Raw genomic sequence first — 22,756 nt, 5'->3', positions numbered from 1 at the left:
AGTCACCCATATATGCATGCACTAACCGTGGTAGAGGTTGAACCAAACGTCCACAGACTGAAGTGGCATATACTCTGTAGGTCTTTCATTACGATTCTTACTTAGATATGTTCCAAGCACTCACCTAAAGGCACGGAGAATAATGCTCCATAGGTTAGGGGACGAGCGTACACACCTTCTAGTACTCTGAACAAAGGAATAAATGACAAGCAACTGCTAGTCAATCCAACTTCTATAGATTCCAAACTGGTCTGAGCTGTCTCGTACACTATGTTATAATGAATAGCCAGTTTCCTAAGTACTCATAAGAGCGTTATTACTCACAGTTTTGCTCCGGCGTGGCCTCTGTACCACCTACCCCAGTCGTCCTCCTACCTGGAATGGAGACGAAGACTACTCCGCGTTTCTTAAGTACTGCCCGTGTTAGCTTAATTAGGGCGGGCTCTGTGTCCGGTCTTCAAACGAGGGGCAGCTGTCTTCTCGCTGGTGTCTGTTAGCTGCGCATGCGCAGAGGGTAGACAGCTGAGCTAGGCGCATGCGTGTATCTAGAGAGCGTGGTGCCGGCTCACGTCTTGTTGTTGCCATGGTTATGTGTCTGTGAAGCACTGAATGTTATGTATAATCAGCTGAATAGTGCTCGTAAACTATCAAAAAACGCTTCGAAAAGACCCATCAGGTGTGGTAAACGAGCGGTAATAGTGTGAGTGACTCGTATAATAGTAAGCGCCTCATGGTGCCATCGACGTGCAGTCAGTGGTGAACTCGAGTGAGAGTCATGATTGATTACGTGAGTCTAGGGGGGATGGGGGGAAAAAATGGGGGTCAGAGGGGGGTTTCATTGTGTGGCAAGTGACCCCGGGAAGCCTACTCATAACCCTCTAATTTCATAAAGATGCTTAAAGAGGAGAGGTCTCGTGAGGATAGGGGGACCATGGACATGGATGTTGTGCCGTGGAACCTCGTAGTCAGGTAGTCATGAGTGTATACTACTGATTTCGTTGCCAAACCCTTATGTTAGGTTATAGTTCAGTCCATGGTATATCGTCGTTCAGGCCCACCTCATTGGTCCGGAGGCGATGTACCCAGCGTTGTTCTCTACGTAGAAGGGTGTTATTGTTCCAATGTTGGTTGTTTTCCAATATTGTCCACTTGATGTCGTCACATGTATGTCCTTTTTCCAAGTAGTGATTCGTAAGTCTGGTTGCTGTTCTCCCCCGTCGGATCGTGCTTCTATGTTCGCTTATCCTTAGTTTCACCTGTCTCGTGGTCATCCCCACGTAGCGCAGTGTACAGGGGCAGGTGATGAGGTACACACAGTTTTTTGTGTTGCAATTCGTGTGGCTCCGTTGGTCCCACCTGATTTTGTCCAGCTCCAACTGTGTAGTATGTTTGGTGAAGGGACATGCGCTACAATTGCCGCATGGGTAGTGGCCTCTAACAGCAGGGAGGGACCACAGGGTGGATTCCTGCCGTATGGTCTTCACGCGTGGTCTCGTGTTGATCAGTTGGTCCCGTAGGTTGGTGGTCCTCTTGAACGCAAATCTGGGGCGCTCCAGCATGAGATTACCTGTATTCAGAATTCTCCAGTTATGGTTCACGATGTTCTTAATTTGGTTTGATAGAGGCGTGAAGGTTGTGACACAGGTGATGGTATTGTCGGCTTCCTTGGTCTTACCTTCTAGGAGTGCCTGGCGGTTGTTGTTCCTGGCTCGTTTGTATGCACGTTGTATGACCCTGTTAGGGTAGTGTCTCTCTTTCAGGTTTGATGTGAGGGAGTTAGCTTGAATGTCGTATTCCTGGGTGTCGCTGCAATTCCTGCGGATCCGCAGGAACTGTCCAAAGGGCAGATTTTCCCTGAGTGCTTTGGGGTGATGACTGTGAAAATCAAGAAGGCTGTTGCAATCAGTCATTTTTTTGTAGATGGTAGTGTTGAGTTTACCCCTCTCAAGGGTGATTAGAAGATCCAGGAAAGGGATCTCCTTTACACTCTCCGTTTTGGTAAAACGTAGGTGAGGGTTCAAGTTGTTAATCCATGTGTAGAATTCTTGGCAGGTCTCCGTACCCCCCTTCCATAGGATGAGCACGTCATCGATGTATCGTTTCCACGTGATCATGTTCTCTCTGTAGGGGTTATTCTCAGTGAAGATGTTGATAGCCTCAAAATGCGCCATGTACAGCCCTGCTAAGCTCGGCGCGAATGTGCTCCCCATGCTGGTCCCTTGTATCTGATGGTAAATGGTGGTCTTATACATAAAGAAGTTGTTCTTCAGGGCCAGCATGATCAGTTCCGTGATGAAGCTCGCAGGGGTGTTGGTAGGTAAGTCTGTTTCGTGTAAGAGTTGTTCCACTACTTCGATTGTTGCATCTTGTGGGATGTTTGTGTATAATGCCTCTACGTCTAGAGTTAAGAGGAGGTCAATGGGCTCGGTATTGTTCTCGTTGATCTCTTGTATCAGGTTCAAGACGTCCCTGGTGTCTTTTAGGTATGCCGGAGTTGCTTGTACCATAGGTCGGAGGAAAAAATCACTGAATTTGCTCAGTGGTTCCAACAGCGAGCCTATCCCAGAGACGATTGGTCGTCCTGGAGGTGGAATGATACCCTTGTGATCCCACCGAGAGGCTTCTATCACGGATACGCATCCTGATTAACGAAGCTACAAATGAGGGATGGATCACTGCCCACGAGGCGGCATTCCTCATTAACGAGAACCCCAGGATGCCGTACTTTTACCTACTACCCAAAATACACAAGGGTATCATTCCACCTCCAGGACGACCAATCGTCTCTGGGATAGGCTCGCTGTTGGAACCACTGAGCAAATTCAGTGATTTTTTCCTCCGACCTATGGTACAAGCAACTCCGGCATACCTAAAAGACACCAGGGACGTCTTGAACCTGATACAAGAGATCAACGAGAACAATACCGAGCCCATTGACCTCCTCTTAACTCTAGACGTAGAGGCATTATACACAAACATCCCACAAGATGCAACAATCGAAGTAGTGGAACAACTCTTACACGAAACAGACTTACCTACCAACACCCCTGCGAGCTTCATCACGGAACTGATCATGCTGGCCCTGAAGAACAACTTCTTTATGTATAAGACCACCATTTACCATCAGATACAAGGGACCAGCATGGGGAGCACATTCGCGCCGAGCTTAGCAGGGCTGTACATGGCGCATTTTGAGGCTATCAACATCTTCACTGAGAATAACCCCTACAGAGAGAACATGATCACGTGGAAACGATACATCGATGACGTGCTCATCCTATGGAAGGGGGGTACGGAGACCTGCCAAGAATTCTACACATGGATTAACAACTTGAACCCTCACCTACGTTTTACCAAAACGGAGAGTGTAAAGGAGATCCCTTTCCTGGATCTTCTAATCACCCTTGAGAGGGGTAAACTCAACACTACCATCTACAAAAAAATGACTGATTGCAACAGCCTTCTTGATTTTCACAGTCATCACCCCAAAGCACTCAGGGAAAATCTGCCCTTTGGACAGTTCCTGCGGATCCGCAGGAATTGCAGCGACACCCAGGAATACGACATTCAAGCTAACTCCCTCACATCAAACCTGAAAGAGAGACACTACCCTAACAGGGTCATACAACGTGCATACAAACGAGCCAGGAACAACAACCGCCAGGCACTCCTAGAAGGTAAGACCAAGGAAGCCGACAATACCATCACCTGTGTCACAACCTTCACGCCTCTATCAAACCAAATTAAGAACATCGTGAACCATAACTGGAGAATTCTGAATACAGGTAATCTCATGCTGGAGCGCCCCAGATTTGCGTTCAAGAGGACCACCAACCTACGGGACCAACTGATCAACACGAGACCACGCGTGAAGACCATACGGCAGGAATCCACCCTGTGGTCCCTCCCTGCTGTTAGAGGCCACTACCCATGCGGCAATTGTAGCGCATGTCCCTTCACCAAACATACTACACAGTTGGAGCTGGACAAAATCAGGTGGGACCAACGGAGCCACACGAATTGCAACACAAAAAACTGTGTGTACCTCATCACCTGCCCCTGTACACTGCGCTACGTGGGGATGACCACGAGACAGGTGAAACTAAGGATAAGCGAACATAGAAGCACGATCCGACGGGGGAGAACAGCAACCAGACTTACGAATCACTACTTGGAAAAAGGACATACATGTGACGACATCAAGTGGACAATATTGGAAAACAACCAACATTGGAACAATAACACCCTTCTACGTAGAGAACAACGCTGGGTACATCGCCTCCGGACCAATGAGGTGGGCCTGAACGACGATATACCATGGACTGAACTATAACCTAACATAAGGGTTTGGCAACGAAATCAGTAGTATACACTCATGACTACCTGACTACGAGGTTCCACGGCACAACATCCATGTCCATGGTCCCCCTATCCTCACGAGACCTCTCCTCTTTAAGCATCTTTATGAAATTAGAGGGTTATGAGTAGGCTTCCCGGGGTCACTTGCCACACAATGAAACCCCCCTCTGACCCCCATTTTTTCCCCCCATCCCCCCTAGACTCACGTAATCAATCATGACTCTCACTCGAGTTCACCACTGACTGCACGTCGATGGCACCATGAGGCGCTTACTATTATACGAGTCACTCACACTATTACCGCTCGTTTACCACACCTGATGGGTCTTTTCGAAGCGTTTTTTGATAGTTTACGAGCACTATTCAGCTGATTATACATAACATTCAGTGCTTCACAGACACATAACCATGGCAACAACAAGACGTGAGCCGGCACCACGCTCTCTAGATACACGCATGCGCCTAGCTCAGCTGTCTACCCTCTGCGCATGCGCAGCTAACAGACACCAGCGAGAAGACAGCTGCCCCTCGTTTGAAGACCGGACACAGAGCCCGCCCTAATTAAGCTAACACGGGCAGTACTTAAGAAACGCGGAGTAGTCTTCGTCTCCATTCCAGGTAGGAGGACGACTGGGGTAGGTGGTACAGAGGCCACGCCGGAGCAAAACTGTGAGTAATAACGCTCTTATGAGTACTTAGGAAACTGGCTATTCATTATAACATAGTGTACGAGACAGCTCAGACCAGTTTGGAATCTATAGAAGTTGGATTGACTAGCAGTTGCTTGTCATTTATTCCTTTGTTCAGAGTACTAGAAGGTGTGTACGCTCGTCCCCTAACCTATGGAGCATTATTCTCCGTGCCTTTAGGTGAGTGCTTGGAACATATCTAAGTAAGAATCGTAATGAAAGACCTACAGAGTATATGCCACTTCAGTCTGTGGACGTTTGGTTCAACCTCTACCACGGTTAGTGCATGCATATATGGGTGACTCCGGTCGGCGACGGGCTGTCTTTCTCCTGGCATAGGCACCTGTTAGCTTACCGTCGAGACCCCATTACGCCACCACCCGTGGGTGGAGGTGATATCCCTGTTGTATATAATTTGTATATACTTTGATGATGCACTCGTTTTTGAATATCTCGAAAAGGTGAACAATCTTTAATAGGTAGGATGTTCTCCTCTCTCTTTGTTTCCACTTTCTCCTAGGCTGTCTATCCTGGTGCGACCTGACTCTCATACAGAGAGCAGTGCTACTTCATAGTGTTCGCCCGGATAGTAAACTGAGGGTAGTATCCCTTAGGGCACATTCACCTTCACTTTTTCGTTTTTGGTCCTGAAGAAGCGCCAGGGATCCTTTTCTTGGACCATTGGGGCGCGAAACATGTCGACCGCTTGACCACACACAAGTTACCCATTGATACATTAATTTCAATAAGGTAACACCTGACCTACGGGTCTTTTATTATGTCAAGGGTGCTATTCACATTAAACTTTATTCCAGTAACCCTTAGACATTTTTAGGATACCACTTCACTAACACACTCCACCACCACACAGCTCTTTTGTTATTAGGACCCAAACCACACACCCGCATGCACCAAACGGCGTTTTCTCAAAAAGATCTCCGCTAAAGTGACCCTTCGGGGGACCCGTAGGGCATTGCAGCGCCGGCCCGACGAGGAGCAAACGCCCAATGATGAAGCATGACATCCTTCGGGGTGTGTGAGGGCAACATGAGAAACTAAGGAATGCCCTCCCCTATCCTTAGGCAGTTGGGCCTAATATTAGCCTAGACTTTTTCGCTTCATATCTCTCTTTATCTCTCTAGGAACAGTGTCTCCATTTGAATACTATAGACATAACTCGGAGCACAGACACTGGACCATAACTAGCTCCCGGTCCCCCTCTCCCTCCTTCTTTTTGTACAGATAATATCAATACAGGCCACATAGAGTGTGCAAATGACAACTGTCTTGCTTCTTGGCTCACTAAGGGCATTGTTGTCCGAGATAGGGGAGGATATGATTGTTTTCTTTTCTCAGTATGTGGTTGAAAATTATCACTTCTAACAAAAGCCACAAAATGCGGTGATATAACCTGATTTACTAAGGTGAAACACTTACACGTGTTAGAGAAATAAACTTTTTTTGAAATTTTGAATTCTGAATAGATATCATATTTTTGCATGCTTATGGAACAGTGTCTTTAAACATGGTGTTCCTAAAGATAAGTGGTGCAGGACACCCTTGGTGCTTCTTATCTTTTTTTCCTCAGTTAACATATGCTTGCCCATTTGTTCAAATACTTACTGAATGTTGACAATCAGTCACATAAACATTAGCCCAGTGCTGCTGTTCACCAAGGGGCCACATGTAAAAGTGAGGTTGGTCGCAAGTGGTCTAGGGCCATACCATGAGTATCCCCATTTCAGAATCATATGCTCATTTCAGTCTTTCTAAACTGTTTCTATGATTGTATGCATGCCACAATATTTAGTTGCCGTTGCACTTGCAGCTTCTCTTTCCCTCTACCCCTCCATAAGTAATCTCTTGTCCAATAAGCTACCAACTCACGCTGGCCACCGAAATTGGAACAGGCAGGTAGGTCTCTTCTCTACTTTGATTGCCTAGCAGAGGCAATGGAGAAAGGATGTCCTATTTATATCTCCAACTTGATTCCGATTCTATGATGGCTACTGGGATCCCGGGTACTCTTGTGAAACTTTAGAAACATTCCACTTTTGCAAAAGCATAAGGAGCAAAGTATTGCCACAACTTCTTCTGCTGATTTCATAGTCTTTTTGTGATCAAAGGCAATCTTTCCCTGTTTTTGCTCTTCTTTTTCCATATTGTAGCTTTATATTGACAGCTCACAACACTGTTCTTGAGGTGTGATGTGGCACATTGAGGTGCATGTGAATAAGCAGGAGCAAGTAATAGTTGTTTGCAAGGTGCCTGCCAGTTATGGAAGGCCATATCCTGTCGGCTGTTAGAACAACAGTTGACACCCGTCAATCGGGATGAACCAGTATGCACACCCTCATCCTGGCACACTTTCTGGGCGTTCACGAGTGTTCAGTGCAGTCAACCCAAGAGCTGGGCTGAGCCTGCATTGGAATAAAGCCTCCAATGCAGTGAGTCCTGCACTGCGCAATACTGGTGGATGAGACCCGCCACTTAATGAATGTTTTTTTTTATTGGGAGTGAGATTCCATATGAAGGGAGGCCAGTGGTTGGAGCCCCAGTTTTCTACCCTCAGAGAACAGTAGCTTGCCCAAGTAAAGCCATGGTGTCTCTGAATTTGTTGCTGTCAAATCTTGGGACGCGCTGCAGGATGATAGTCTGCAGTAGTGGTGCTGGGCTGTAAGCATCCATGTTGATTGGTGGCTGGACCACACCCTACTGCCACTATCACTTTATAATGGAAAAGGGTGGATGACACTGCCCGATATTGGAGTTGTACAAACTGTTTGTTCCTCTGTAGAAGTTCAAGAAACAACTTGGACACAACTCTTGGACACTATCCAATGCAATCATTCTATTCAGTGTAAATACATGACGCTTATTTCCATGACATGTTCTTCACTACAGGACAGTGTCATTTGGTCTCAATGCCACCCTCTGGCCTTTTACCAAGACCCTGTTTTGGTCGGTGCCTTTCTGTGGCAGTGGAAAGTATACTGCTGTACCCACTGAGTGACTGTCTCTGACCAACTCCAAGAGAGGATTTCTGGCCCTGCCAAAACTAAAATGAACCTGTATAATCTTGAGTTCTCAATGAAGTACGCCATATGTTCCTTGATGACTTCCAAGAGACCAATCTGAAATTCAGGGTGGCGAAAGCCTTACCTTCACCAATGTGGGTAATGTCCATCAGCCACGCGGTGGACAGCTTTATAAATATGATTGTCTGGTGGTTCCAGAGGCATTTGGCATTACAGGAATCTTACATAGCGGTCATGATCTCCATGCCATTCTTCACAAGCATTCCCTGTGACTCCATCTGGCAGATCGCAAGGAACAGCCCAAGACTGTCCCAACTTAGCATCTCTGGACCCAGCTTTGCAAAGGTGGACCAATACATCCAACCCGTTGGTGAGAAATCCCTTATTCACAAAGCACAGTCTGCATTAACTTACTAGAAAGCAGTTGGTGAGTCACTGTGAGTAACTCGCCAGCAGTGTCTTGTGCGTAAGGTTACATTTATACCTTCACATAAATGTGTTGAAGCTAAAGTCCGTCTTTCTAACATTTAAAACCCTTCCTGCCAGTGGTGTCATGCAGCGTTACAGTGATCTACATGGATAATTCCACGTCCCTCTTCTAATAAGGAAGTAAGGGGTCACAGAACCTAGTATTTGTTCTGACTCACAATAGACCTGTTGGAGTATGTTTTACAGAAAGGCGCGTGTTCCATTAATCTCCTATGCTGTCGTGATTGACAGCACCAGAGGGGACAGCCTGAGCAGACACCTTGACTTCTGATCTCCAGAATCCTTCAGAAGATCAGAAACAGCCTGAGGAGAAGGCAAGATTGCCACCCAGCCAGACCCACCTAAGCACAGGCCCACCACACTGGATTGCTGCACTCGCCGAAACGCTGTCTTTGCCCTTCTTTTTTGGGGAATTGAGGTACCATTTTAAACATAAATGTATTGCAGTTTACCTTTTCATATCAACTAATAGCTGATCTTTCAATGAACCGAAAGTTGAAAAGAAAGTGAACTGGAAAGATAGTAGTTCCTTAATATTTCCTAAAGGACAGCTGATGTTCCTCTAAATGAGCTGTTTTTTCCCAACTCTCGTTGCAAGGCCTGTGGCGTTGCAAGGCCTGTGGCGAATTTATCTATGTATGACCGCGAGTACGAATAGCCCAGCTAGAATGTAGAAAAGAACTTGGGTACAATATTAAAGAACATCACAGACCTCCACACATTTTAAATATGTCCACTTCTTTGAATTGTATTCATCTGTGTATATCTATTCACGATTTACACAAATGATTTCTTTAATAATTTCGGGCACCGTAGGCTAGCAATAGTGAATGAACCTTTCTCTGCTTCTCCTTTACGTTAATCAGCATCAGCGACCAAGCTTGTAATACGCTTCTGGAGATGGTCAGGCCCGTTCCTGCTTTCATTCACAATGCAGAGTTGTCTTTTAAAGTTAAGGGAAGGCTGTGTTTATTTGACATTATTTTCTTCAGGCTGCAGATAGCAGGGCCTGATAATGAGCAGTGCTGGCCTCAGATTTATGATCCAGGGCACGGAGGTGAAGATCTGAAGCACTGATGTATTTTACACAAATAATTCGTTGTCAACTCAATATTGGAGTGTGAAAACAAAATGATGTTTCTGAATGCTTTTTAATGGTAGAAAATGAAAAGTTACCTTAACAAAGTGTCACATTTACAAACAGCAGACCTCTTGCTCCCAGTATCCAGTAGGCACTGTGCCATATCTGTAGCTGAAAAATACAGTCCCCTTTTTAGGTCTCGCCTGGAGTAGGCTGCGCGCATGCGCAGTCTCGCTGGCGAGATTTAGTGTTAATGGGTATTTTCTGTAAGGGCTTTAAGCCCCGCCCCTCTGTTCCATTGGCTGGCGTCACCGTTTATGGTAAACGGTGGCCAGCCATTGGAACAGAGCTGCGCATGATGTATTTGCTTGACTTTTTGAGACGTCCCCCTTGGACGGCCTTGCCTGAATTACGTTGCTCGCAAAAGGTTTCTTATCTTTATGGGGCCAAACACATAGCCCCATAAAGACAAGAAACCTTTTGGCAGACGAGGCCGTCCAAGTGGGACAGCAGAAAATGCCGAACAACTACGTCATGGTGAGCGCTTGTGTAGCAAGGCATGGTCGAGTTTCAGCAACCATTCCCTGATCCCCCTGGCTTTACTCACCACTAATATAACTGGTTCCTTCGCCGCGGTTGGCTGTCGGCCCTGGGTGCAGCAGCTGTGGCCCGGCTCGCCGTAGTTTGTTAATTACGGGACGAGAGCCGCCCGTTCAAGCATCAGTAACAGATAGCGGCTTCCAGTCCCTAATGACAGGGCGTGGGGGGCAGCGGTGGACCGATGGTCACCCGGGAGGGAAAGGGCCCGATATCCACATTACACCCCCCACAGAGACTCTCGCTGTGTAGCCGCCCGGATATCATTCCCGGCCTGCCGACTAGATTATTCCTGTCTCCCCTTCCCACCCCAGCCACCCCCGCCTCGTTCATTTCCAAAAGGGGCAGCGGGGGCTGCGTGTAGCAACACCCTGGGTGCCACAGGCAGCAGTGAGACGACATTTCAGCTACATTATTCTCAGTAATAGTGGGGACGGGAAAACGCCCCGAAATACACATTATTTTTCTGCTCCAGGCAGTCTTTTCCATGGACATCTTAGCGCCATCCTTGGTGGTAAGTGCCCTTTCTTGTATCTGAAATAATTTTAAATCGTTTTTTTTTTTAATTATTTGGGATACATTGATTTATAAAGGGTCGGCCGGGGCCCGAGCACGGTATTTTTTTTATTTTACTCCTGAAGTGTCTCCATATTTCAGTATTGTTAAATGCACCAGATGCCTGTTGTATCACTTTAAATTTCAAAGCTGTGTACAGGAGGCATCTTCTGCTGCCTGTGGACTCTTCCTAACCACTTGACCTCAGGAGCCAATCAGAGTGTCTCTTCATGTTGAGTTAGTTACCAGATACCTAAACTCTGTAGTTTCTTTCCACTACCCAGACCACACTCAATTAGCCTTCGTTTGTTATTAGGTTTGCACATGTTGAACTGCGGGTTGAATAAATACTACATAGCGAGATCTCGGCAGTGTGGCTAAGAATCTTTCTATTTATGTCCAGGGTCATTACCGGGTGCTTAAAGTTCTAAAACATGACGTTAGAAATGCATTTGCAAAATAATATTCCTGGAGAACAGATGCCGGGAACACCCTCTGCCATGGTGTAGGTTTCCTGTCACATATGCCTTTACAACAGATTTTGTTACTTTCAGCACAATGTTTAGGAGCTCGTTTTTTTTTGTAAGTTAGCAAGGGGTTCCTTAAATGTACCCATGCTTTTGTATGGTACGTGCAAAAGGTATGATTTCATTTGCTGTACGAAATAAACATATATTCTTTTGGACAAGGTGTATAATGTTACAGAGTTCAGTTCGGCTTTTGGTCTCTCACTAACAGTACACAAGAAACAAGCATTTGCAATGCAATAGGTCTCGCAGTTACACGAGTTAAAGCTATTGGCATTGTAAATGACAATGCCTTTTATTTATGTTTTTAAAACGAAAACAAATATAAAAGGCATTGTTATTTGCAATGTGAATAGCTCAAACTCACGTAAATGCGAGACCTATTGCATTGCAAATGCTTGTTATATTCAGGAATGCCGAAAATAAACCCCTTAAACCAGCATTTTAAAGTGATGAAATTTTGCTAGATTTTGAAAACAACATATAACATTCATATTTGAGAATGCCAAATTTTATGATTTTTTTCTTAAAGACATTTGCTTTTGTAGTGAAACCCAAAACTTCCCACGTGAGAGAAAATGATCATGTTTTGGGACTGCCTTTTAACTTTGGTTTCCTCTTTAGTTGATCTACACCAATCTTTCAGGGACACAAGAGCACGCCTAAACATTTCTTATACCCAGGGGCCTTTTTGTGGTTTTGAGTAAATAGGGGTACATATACACATTGAATAAAGTTGATCTAAGTGACGAGCCCAGGGGGACACCATATTCAATCAAGTTCTCCTTTGATCTAAAAGACCCCAAGTGATAACTTGCTTCCAGTTTTCTAAAAAAGCCAGGCCAAAGTACGACCACTAATCCTGATCGCTATGAGATGCTGAAGGAGAATATCACGATGAATCATGTCAAAGGCCGCACAGCATTATTTCCACTAACACCTTAAGGAATTTGGTTACTTCAAGGAGTGCAGACTCTGTGGAGTGTCAAGATCTGAAGCCACCTTGAAAACAGTGAAAAAAGTTAAGTGATTCTAAGAAATTGACTGCTTGGGTATTAACCAGTTTTTCTAATATTTTTACTGACTCCACAAGCAAAGAAATGGGCCATGAGTTAGACATGGCCTTTGGCTCAGCAATGGGTTTCTTAAGCAAAGGCTTAACCAAGGGTAACTTACAATTATCCAGCACAAGAGCCATGAGGAGTGATTGATTAAGAAAGGCATTCAAAATTGGATTGATAATTTCAATACCCTTCTTTTGCACCTGCGGGGGCGGGGGGGGGGGGCAGGGTTATAAAGGCAATCAATATTTACATTGAATAATAGCCGGTTAAGACTACTCCAGGGTGATGGTACTAAAATCTGTAATAGAAGCTGTTAAAGGGCATTTAGATAGAACCTAAATTGAATTGATTTTTTCTTTTTAAAACTTTGTGCTTTAAGGAACGTCAAAGCTACCAAAATTGTTGTCAGATCAGAAAATTATTTTCCTGACAGCTATTTGAATTAAGCATAACTGCATATATAATATAATCTTGCCTTTGTGGGGCAGGCGGTGTTTTATGATTAGCTTTCTCTCTTTGAGAATAGGAAAGCGTTGCAAGGATCATATGTGTGTATGAACTTGATGAAAATACCCATTCTGGGAACTGATTTTACATGTAAATAGCTTTCCCTTTTTCATGTTTGCGCTGCAATAATACTATTGTTCCTTTTTGATGATTATACCTTAAATTTGCTCACTAAATTTAATTTTCATGTTCCTATTAGGACTGGGCTGAAAACAATCTTACAAGAATTCAAATTGAGAACACAGTATTGTATGGCTATTACGGTAAGTAGTTTATGTGAATTCACTTGAAAATCAACTTTGACACTTTTCAAATCCGCAAAAATATAATTCTGCAGTTGTTTATAATATTCTCATATTGTCCAAGGGAATGCTGTGTTAGACACCAAGTAAAGAAATATATATACACCAAAGTTTAACCCCTTGCATGCGTCGGATGGCCCCAGGCCTTCCGACGTCACGGTGTGTGTGTGCGTCGGACGGCCGGGAGCCGTCCGATCTGCGCACGCGTGGAATTTTCCCGCACCACGGGAAAATTACGGCTGCGCCCGAAGGGTTAAAGTAACGTTATAGTTAGGTGAATTTCCAGTGACAACATTAATGTTTTGAACATAAAAAACACAGAAATTCACCAGTTATAGTTAGCAGAGTTAACTACAACTTGCGCTCCCACATGCACTGCTTATGATACCGTTCAGAACATGTTCTATGATCTAATTTATGAAATCACTAATGACATCTCAAATGACATTACTGACGTCATCCAAGCTTTTTTGTACAGATTGCTCTATAAACGGGTATACCATTAGAACTATGAAAGTAAGTGGAAAATAGCTCAGAATAATATGAAGTGTCATTACTGCTATTTCACATACATCCCCTATATGTACAGTAAGCCTATGTTATGTGCAACTGTGACCCTATACCATACACATCATGAGTAGCCAAGTTCATGTTGACTATTAATCACATATGAAAGGGTAACCTCCCCTGCACACGGTATTCGAGCTATTTACAACTGTTCAAGGTAAACCAAGTTCCTTCAGATACGGAAGCCCTGTTACAAGACTAATGCTGTACTACAGATAGTCTTTACCTGTATAAAACCCCTGACAGTCACTGAACCTACATTGAGAAAAGAAGTGGATATAAGTTGAAAAGTGGGTACTGTTGACACTGTTAAGTCTTCAGAGAGAGTTTACTCTGTACCAGTTTGTTTGTAGACTGTGGAACTCTCATGAGAAATACGCCAGAGTGTTAGTATCTACTAAGAACAGTATACACTCTTATGCAAAACCTGTCCAAAGCGTAACTATTCACTTAAGGTAACCAATGTTTGAAGGTGTTCAAGATCATACTACCTGCAGCTTTCACACTGTGGTGAAAGCTTTAGCCAGCCCATCTTCTGAAGCAAAACAAGCACATACACATAGGTTAGTACCTGGTGCACACAGTCTTCTACGTTGAGTAGAAATTTGAATGCTTAGAAGAATCTGTGTAATAACTCAAGGCTGCTTACAATACAATACTTAGTGTGTAGTACGTAGAATTATTGCCCTGCTGGAAACTTGTCTGCAGTACCAAAAACCTTGTGTGGGACATAATGAACACAAGTCAACTGTCACCTGCACACAGTGTTACTCTTCAATACAAAGATTTATAACATGTTCTATACCTCTTCACACCTATGGTGCATTAGGAACACATGCTTTTTGTAAACACTTATACTGTTTAGCTGGACACAGGATGTATAAAATTTGGTAGAAAAGTAATATGATAGTTACTCAACACTATGTAAACCATAAGACAAACGTACATGTCATGAGTAATGTCATATGTGATGTCAAGCAGTGCATGGTGGAGGCACTAGTTATATTTAGCTCTGCTAGCTTTAACTGGGGAATTCTTTTTTTGTTTTCTTTAGTTCAAAACGTTATTACAGATTCACCTAACTATAACGTTACTTTAACCTTCGTTCTTTTCAGTGAATTTCTTTTTTTTAACATGAAGTAATATTTAATTACCATATGTAATGCCAACTTCCTTCTTCTGTGCTCAGCGAGGGGTTGTCTGGCCTTTCTGCTAACCCACACACAGGCAGCCAACCCCACACTGTGCATCGCCTTTGGCTGTGCGCAGCAGGTGGTTGGAAACAGGGCCAGGCCTGCGGCCAGCCTTGTGGCGAACCACCCGAAGCTAGCACTGTTGAATACTACTAATGTGAAAGGGACGGAGCTAAACAGGCAGATCTAGTAGGTGATTTGGTGCTTTTGCATACCCAGCAGCAATTAAATGGACAAATGTATTATCAACAATGATGGCATTTCAGATTTGATTAGGTATGTTATGAATGTAGTCAATAAATATGTGATGAGTGATTTAATATGCAAGGGTAAAAACAGTGCATGGCGAGGGTGCAACTTACAGTTGCTTTAGGGCACGAGTTATAGTTACTTGAGATAACTATAACTGGTAAATTTCAGTGGTTTTGTTAGTTTCAAATAGTTCATTTTATGTGACATTTTCACCTAAGTATATTACCCCTTTAACCTTTGTTTTTTGTTCAGCGAATTTCTAAGGGTTTTTGCAATGTAAAGTTGCATGTTCTTACAATTCCTAACTATAACTTCACTTTAACCTTTGTTTTTATTCAGTGAATTGAATTTCTTTTTTAACATAAAGTAAGATGTCCATTGTAATGCGTGGTGGGGGGCTGGACGCAGGGTCTGGCCTGGCATTTTTCGTTGTCCTGCCACCGTCCAGGCCTCCTGCCCCATCTCCCCTCCTCCTTGCCCTCTGAAGTCCAAATCCATACCCCTGCAGCCTTGTCCAGCCCTTTGTGGCCGTTGTTCTACCACTACCCTTCCCGCCTGCCCTGCACAGTTATCTTGCTACCCCTACCCACCTCCTCCTGGCCCTCTGTTGTGCAAGTCTATGCGCCTGCCCACTTCTACCCTGCATGGTTCTATGTGCTGCCACTGCCCTCCAGTTAGCTTGCTATCCCTGCCCTCTCCTCCTGTCCTCAGTAGCCCTAGTCAATGCCCCTGTCAATGCCCTCCTGCTTAGCCTCTGCGCTTTGCTTGCCGCCCATACCCTCCTTCCCCCTGCCCTCCGATGTCAGTGTGCATGCCCCTGCTCCCTTCCTTTTGCCCACCAAGCTCTATGGACCTGACACTGACCTTCCTGTTTACTCTTAGTGTTCAGTTGAGTTGCCACTACGCCTCCCACCAGCCCAGCATGATCAGACGGCTGCCGTCTGTCCCTGCCCCCTCCACCCTGCCTTCCACTGTCAGAGTTCTATGTTCCTAAACTCTCCCTCCTGTCCTCCATGGTCCATTTTACTGCCACTTCCTTCTGCCCTCCATGCTCTGTTGTGCTGCAGCTGTTCCTTCCGCTTGCCATGCATGGTCTTTAGTGCTGCCGCTGCCCCTCCCATCTTTCCAATATAGTCAGCTTGCTGCCCTGACCCCCTCCCACGTTCCATTGTTTCTGTGTATGTAGTCTCCCTGTTGCCCACCACGGTATTGTGCTTCCATTGCCAAACCGGCCTGCCCAATAAGCATACAAAGCTATGATGGCTGGAATGCTTGATTTAATATCAACCCCCGGAAATCACTCTGGCTGCATCCTAAGCATCTTTATTTTACAAACCATGCCACCTCAGTTTGGACCCAGCTATATGCAAATCAGTCTTGACTCTGCTCCAGTAGGAACAGTCCAGCCCGAACTACCAAGCCAGGTCCTCCCTGAATCAGAATACAAGCAACCCAGGACTGGGTTCGCCCTAGTTATGAGCTCATCAGTCGGGTACAGCTTGGTTCCAGTAACATATCGTGCACAAGACCCGTGCCCTGCATGGTCAGCTTGCTGCTCCTGCATCAACCCTGACACCCTGCCCTCCTTTTTCTCCTATCCTCTCCCTCCTGCCTTTCCATGGTTCATTGGCGTGCCATTGCCCCCTCATTCCTGCCATTCATGATTTGTTGTTCAGCAACTGCCCCTCCTATCTGTCCGTTATGGTCACCTTGCTGCCCTTGCCTCTTTCCCCTCTCTTCTTGGTTTTCCATGTCCATTGCTCTGTCGTCCATTGCTTTCCATCAATCAATCAATCAGCATTTGTAGAGCACAACACTGTCACCCCAAGGGGTATCTGGGCGCTGTGTCTCAGTCGAAGAGCCAGGTCTTGAGTCTCTTTCTGAAGTCTGCCAGCGAGGGGCTGTACAGAGCTGGAGGGGAAGGTCGTTCCAAGTCTTGGTAGCGATGTAGGAGAAGAAGCGGCATCCGCTTTGCTGTGGTCGATGCGGGGGTGGTGCGGGAAGGAATAAAGAGGAGCGCAGGAAGCTAGAGGATTGGTGGAAGTTCAGTCAATGGTTGATGTAGGGAGGTCTGAGGTCATGGAGGGCTTTGTAAACCCTAAGACCAGAACCGCCCCCTGGTTTACCGACGATTAAAAACTGCCAAAAGTTTGTGCAGAAGGGCCGAAAGATTATCGCAGAAAAACAGAAGCTCTGCCAATGATGAGGGCTATAAAAAACAGCATCATTCCTACATGAATAAAATAAAACAGGCAAAAAAATCCTATCTGCTGAACCGGATAACTATGGCAGAGAATTCTTCAAGAGAACTCTTTCATATTTTAAAAGATTTCTCTACCTCTACAAATCCGCCTACCATACCCATATCCCAAGGCTGGACCGACTCGCTGTCACATTTTTTCGAGGAAAAAATTATGACTATTCATAAGACCTTTCCCCCTACACCCAATTATAGTCATCTAGTAGAACGGCCCTGTTTTTTATCAAACCCATCGGGTCTCTTAGATAAATTTATCGAATGTGACCATAAATCTGTCACTTCAGCTATGCAAAAAATAAAATCCGGTTCCCCAGCCGACCCTTTCCCCTCTAAATATTTTGCTAAAATGGCCCCCACTGTCCTTGACCGTCTGACTGCACTTTTCAATCAATCACTGTCTGATGCGGTCTTTCATTCTGTCTGGAAAGTAGCTAGTGTTAGACCAATTCTAAAGAAACCAACAGCTGACCCTAAGATGCTTCTGAATTATCGTCTAATTTCACTGCTCCCCTATTTCGGAAAAATATTGGAGTCAATTATAAATCAGCAACTGGTAGGCCATCTGGAAAGGTATGAACTCCTGGACCCCTCTCAATCCGGCTTTAGAGCAGCACACAGTACAGAAACGGCATTGGTTGAGGTTACTGATAATATCAGATTAACCCTAGATAAACACCAATCTGCTATTCTGGTCCTGCTCGACCTGTCTGCTGCTTTTGACATCATCTCCCATAAGATTCTTGAGCAAAGACTATGGGAGGTTGGTGTCAGGGGAAGCGCACTGAAATGGTTTATCAGCTACCTATCCGGACGCACCACTACTGTCCAGTTGGGAAACTTTGTTTCCTGTGCAAGATCAGTAAAAATGGGAGTTCCACAAGGCTCTATTTTGAGCCCCACTCTTTTTAACCTTTATATGACCCCTTTGGCTGAGGTGATCAGATCGCACGGTTTTGATGTCATATCCTACGCAGATGACACGCATATTCTGATCACCCTAGGTCCCGACCAAAGCGATACCAAAAAGCGTTTTAAAGACTGTCTTATTAGTGTTGACGAATGGATGAGATCTAATCATCTCCAGCTAAACGTGGCACAATCAGAGATTATGCTTTTCGGAAAAGCCAGCAACCATTGGTCACAGGACTGGTGGCCTTCTGAGCTTGGACTCTGTCCTGCTCCAAAGAACACTGTCCGAAATTTGGGCTTTCATATGGATGACTGCCTAGCTATGCGTAGCCATGTTAAGCACATCATAGGCACCTGTTTTGGTGTCATGTGTAGCCTCAAAGGTTTTTAGATGGCTCCCTATGGAGGCGCGTAAACCCCTGACACAAGGACTGATAACAAACAGATTGGATTATGGTAACGCTCTACTGTTGTCTATAAATGAAGATCTTATAGACAAACTCCAGGTTTTACAGAACACAGCTGCAAGACTGGTTCTGGACCGTCCATATAGATCTCCTTCTTCAGTCTGTTTGAATACCCTCCATTGGCTCCCGATCAAAAAACAAGCCCGCTTTAAAGTATTATGTCTTACGCATAAGTCCATACATGGAATCGGTCCAAAATACTGGCGCAAAAAGTTGCAGTGGTATCACCCGTCCAGAACACTACGTTCCGGTGATGCGGCATTGCTAACTCCGCTAAGAATCAACACCGTCAGACAAGGAGGACGTTCGTTCTCTTTTCTGGCACCATCGCTTTGGAACAAAATGCCATTCCATCTACGTAGCATAAAAGAACATGGTAAATTCCGCAAAGAGTTGAAAACCTAGCTCTATGTCAACTAGCCTGGTCTTATCCACTTGAGCAGTCTGCAAGCGCCATGAGACTCTTGCTGAGTGATATGTGCGCGATATAAACTCTCCTGATTTGATTTGATTTGATTTAGGCGTGTGTGAGGATCTGGAACTGGCATGTCTTCTGGTTGGTGGGCCAGTGGAGGTTTTTCAGGTTTGGGGGCGATGTGGGTTCGTTTGGGGAGGTCTAGGATGAGTCTGGCTGCGGCATTCTGTATGGTCTGGAGTCTTCAGAGGAACTGGGTGGAGATGCCGGTGTAGAGGATGTTGCCATAGGCGAGGCAGCTGGTGACGAGGGCCTGAGTGACTGTCTTTATGGTGTTAGTTGGATCCATCTGATGATTCTGCAGAGCATGTGAAGTGTGTGGAAGCAGAAGGAGGCAACTGTGTTGGCTTGTCGTTTCATGGTCAGTTGGCTGTTAAGGATGATGCTGAGGTTGCGTGTATGGTCTGTGTGTGTGGGTGTTGGTCCAAATTCTGCAGACTACCAGCTGTTGTCCCATTCAGAGGCGTTCTTCCTGAAGATCAGTACTTCAGTTTTGTCGGAGTTGAGTTGGAGGCAGTTGTCTCTCCTCCATTTGGCTACATTGGTCATGCCGTTGCAGACGTCAGCTTTGGCATTTGAGTTGTTCTTAAGGAGCGAGGGGATCAGTTGAGTATTGGCTGTGTAGAAGGTTATGTTGAGTCCGTGGGATCTGTTGACCTCTGTGAGGGGGGGTCATGTAGATGTTGAACATTTATGTCATTCTACTATGTGTAACTATGGTATTGTATCACGTCATGTTGCCTAAATAGATGGTTGTGTAAAATCAATAAAAAAATGTAGATGTTGAACAGGATGGGGCTGAATTAACGCTATTTCACAGAGCTAACGGCTAGATTTCAACAGTTGAAGTGCACCGATCGTATAGCGCGATCGCGCGTCATGCTGATTGTCTTCCGCACATGCAGCCTAACAACTAGAGCGCTAACTTAAATGACTCCAAGATGGCAGCCGCCATCTCAAAATCACAGGATCGAAGCCCTTGCTAGCCTGCAAGATCAATTGCCAAAGAATATTAGAAACTCTTTCACTGCCCTAATTAACCCAAAGCCTTTCTTTCTGCATGGAGTAAAACAGGCGATGTTTCTGACCTTATTGTCTGTGTAGGAGGTTATGTGGAGTTTGTGGGATTTGATGACGTCTGTGAGGCGGGGTCATGAAGATGTTTAACAGGGTGGGGCTGAGGGATGATCCTTGTGGTACGCCGCATATGATGTCTTTAGGAGCGGAGGTGAAGGGAGGCAGTCAGATGCTCTGTGTACATCCTGTAACGAAGGAGGTGATCCACTTGAGGGTGTCTTGCTATTTGCCTATGTTGCAGAGTATGTTGATGAGGATTTTGTCAAATGTTGCATAGAGTCGAGGAGGATCAGGGTCACAGTTTCTCCGCAGTCGAGGAGTGTTCTGATGTCGTCAATGGCGGCAATCAGTGTGGTCTTAGTGCTGTGGTTTGCATGGAATCCTGATTGTCAGGGATCCAGTAGGTGGTTTTGGTCCAGGAATTCAGTGAGCTGCTGGTTAATGGCTTTCTTGAATACTTTGGCCGGGTAGGAGAGCAGAGAGATCAAATGATTATTTTTCAGATCGCTGGGGTTGGTAGAGGCTTTCTTCTGGGAAGGTTGCTGTGGAGCTGGAGGTGTTGAGGATGCTGGTGAGTTGTGTTTCTGATAGGGTTAGTTGTGAGGTTGTAGTGATGGTAGGGGCAGTTGTCGGTGGGCACACTAGAATGGATCGAAGACATGATGGCTCAGGTGGTCAGGGTGGCGAGCGGAGACTAGGTGGTAATAGTTCGGCTGATGTTCGCTGGTTGGTAGAAGTTGGGTTTGAGGGGGGAGGGTTGGTGATTGAAATTGTTGTAGATGTTGGTGATCTTGCTATGGAAGTAGTCTGAAAGGGTATCACAGAGGTCGTGGGAGAGGTGGATGGTGTTCTCTGTGACTGTTAGGTTGTAGAATTCTTTGGCTATTTTGAAGAGTTCCTTTCTGTGGATGGCCACGGAGTTGATGGTGTGTACCAGCTGGCATGTTTGGAGATTTTGTTGGATTTTTTAGGTTTCAATGTGGCAATTCCGTCAGCGATGTTGGTGATCCAGGCCGAGAAGTTCTGGATGCCTGGTCAAGGTCTGTTGAGGCCTCGGGTTGGGAGATGGTGAGGGCCTGTGACCACTGAGTTTCTGTGTCTTTTCTCCAGAAGCCGAGGGGGAGTGGATCAGTCACCTGACGATGGTGTGCTGGGCGTCCATGATGGTGAAGTGTATGATGGTGTGGCCAGACCAGGTGTGTTATGAGGTGTTGCTGAATTTGAGTCTGTTGCTGGAGGTGAAAATGGGTCGAGTGCTTGTCTGGCTTTTTTGCGTGGGTTGGGTAAACAGTAGGGTGAGGCTGATGTTGTTCAAGTTCTCCAGGAGAGCGATGGAGTTGGCGTTGTCGATGTGGAAGTTGAGGTCGGCGAGTAGGGCGTGGTGTGAATCGATTGCTAGGGGAGGCGATGAGGTTGGGATGGTGTTGCCGAATGTTACTCAGGGTCCAAGGGTCTGAAGGTGAGTGTGCCTCCTATTGTGGTCTTTGTGTCAGTTTGTAGTAGGAAGTTGAGGAAGTTGGTTTGTTGTACTGCACTGCTCTCCTGCATACCCTGTGTGGTCTAGTGTGCTGCTGCAACCCATGGCACCTGTCCCGTTAGGTCAGTTTGGTGCCCCTGCTCACGTCCCTCTTGTCTTCTGTTGTCCGAATCCATATCCCTACCACATTTCTCTTGCCCTCTGTGGTCCAATGTACCATACATGGCAACATTGTTACCTTTGTAAGAGGGAGATTCTTTTTGTGAAACAATTCTGGGAAATGGATTTTTCCTGTTGACTTACATTGTAAAAGAAGAGGTTTTAGGTGGGAGAAAGCTAACATCAGCAGTCTTCTGCCAGAATCGGGTCTGTTGGCATGATTGGTTGTACTGACACTGCCTCTCCCTTCTGCCCTCAACGGTCTGTTGTATTGACACAGCATCTTCTGCTTCATCTTCTTCCCGCATGGTTGATTTGTTGCCCCTGCCCTCCATGGTCCATTTTGCTGCCACTGCCCCTCCCGCTTGCCCAGAATAGTTAACTTGCTGCCTCTACCCCCTTCTCCCTATCCTCATTTGTCCAAGTCCATGCTCCCGACCTCTGCCTCCCCACAGTATTCTAATCAACAACTAAATGGTTAGCATTCTATGTTTATTACAAAAGTGTGGCATGCCTGAAGACATCTTGATGTAATCAAAAATGTAATGCCTAAAGCATTTCCGTTTTATAAATTATAAAAGAAAGAAATTATGGTGAGTGCGCTGAAAAACTTGGGTTCTCAAATAGCGACAAAGTTCTTTTAAATTATTTGCCATCATATTTTTTTATCTAGTTGCTCACTTGATTATTTGTTGCACTGAGGGGAGAGGAT

At 45.4% G+C, this 22,756-nt stretch overlaps 1 protein-coding gene across 1 annotated transcript in view; it reads left to right on the top strand.

Moving 5' to 3' along the window:
* The window catches only part of LMBRD1 (LMBR1 domain containing 1), a 701,604-nt gene that overhangs the window by 125,867 nt on the left and 552,981 nt on the right, over positions 1–22,756 (top strand). Inside the window, exon 3 of the mRNA XM_085610906.1 lies at positions 13,106–13,169. Within this exon, the coding sequence (XP_085467032.1) occupies positions 13,106–13,169 (64 nt within the window). The remainder of the gene's footprint in view (positions 1–13,105; positions 13,170–22,756) is intronic.

Source organism: Triturus cristatus, chromosome 6 (genome assembly GCF_964204655.1).
Source record: "Triturus cristatus chromosome 6, aTriCri1.1, whole genome shotgun sequence".
NCBI classification, from domain to species: domain Eukaryota; kingdom Metazoa; phylum Chordata; class Amphibia; order Caudata; family Salamandridae; genus Triturus; species Triturus cristatus.
The sequence above is the reverse complement of the archived record's forward strand: the minus strand, read 5'-3'. Positions and strand labels throughout refer to the sequence as shown.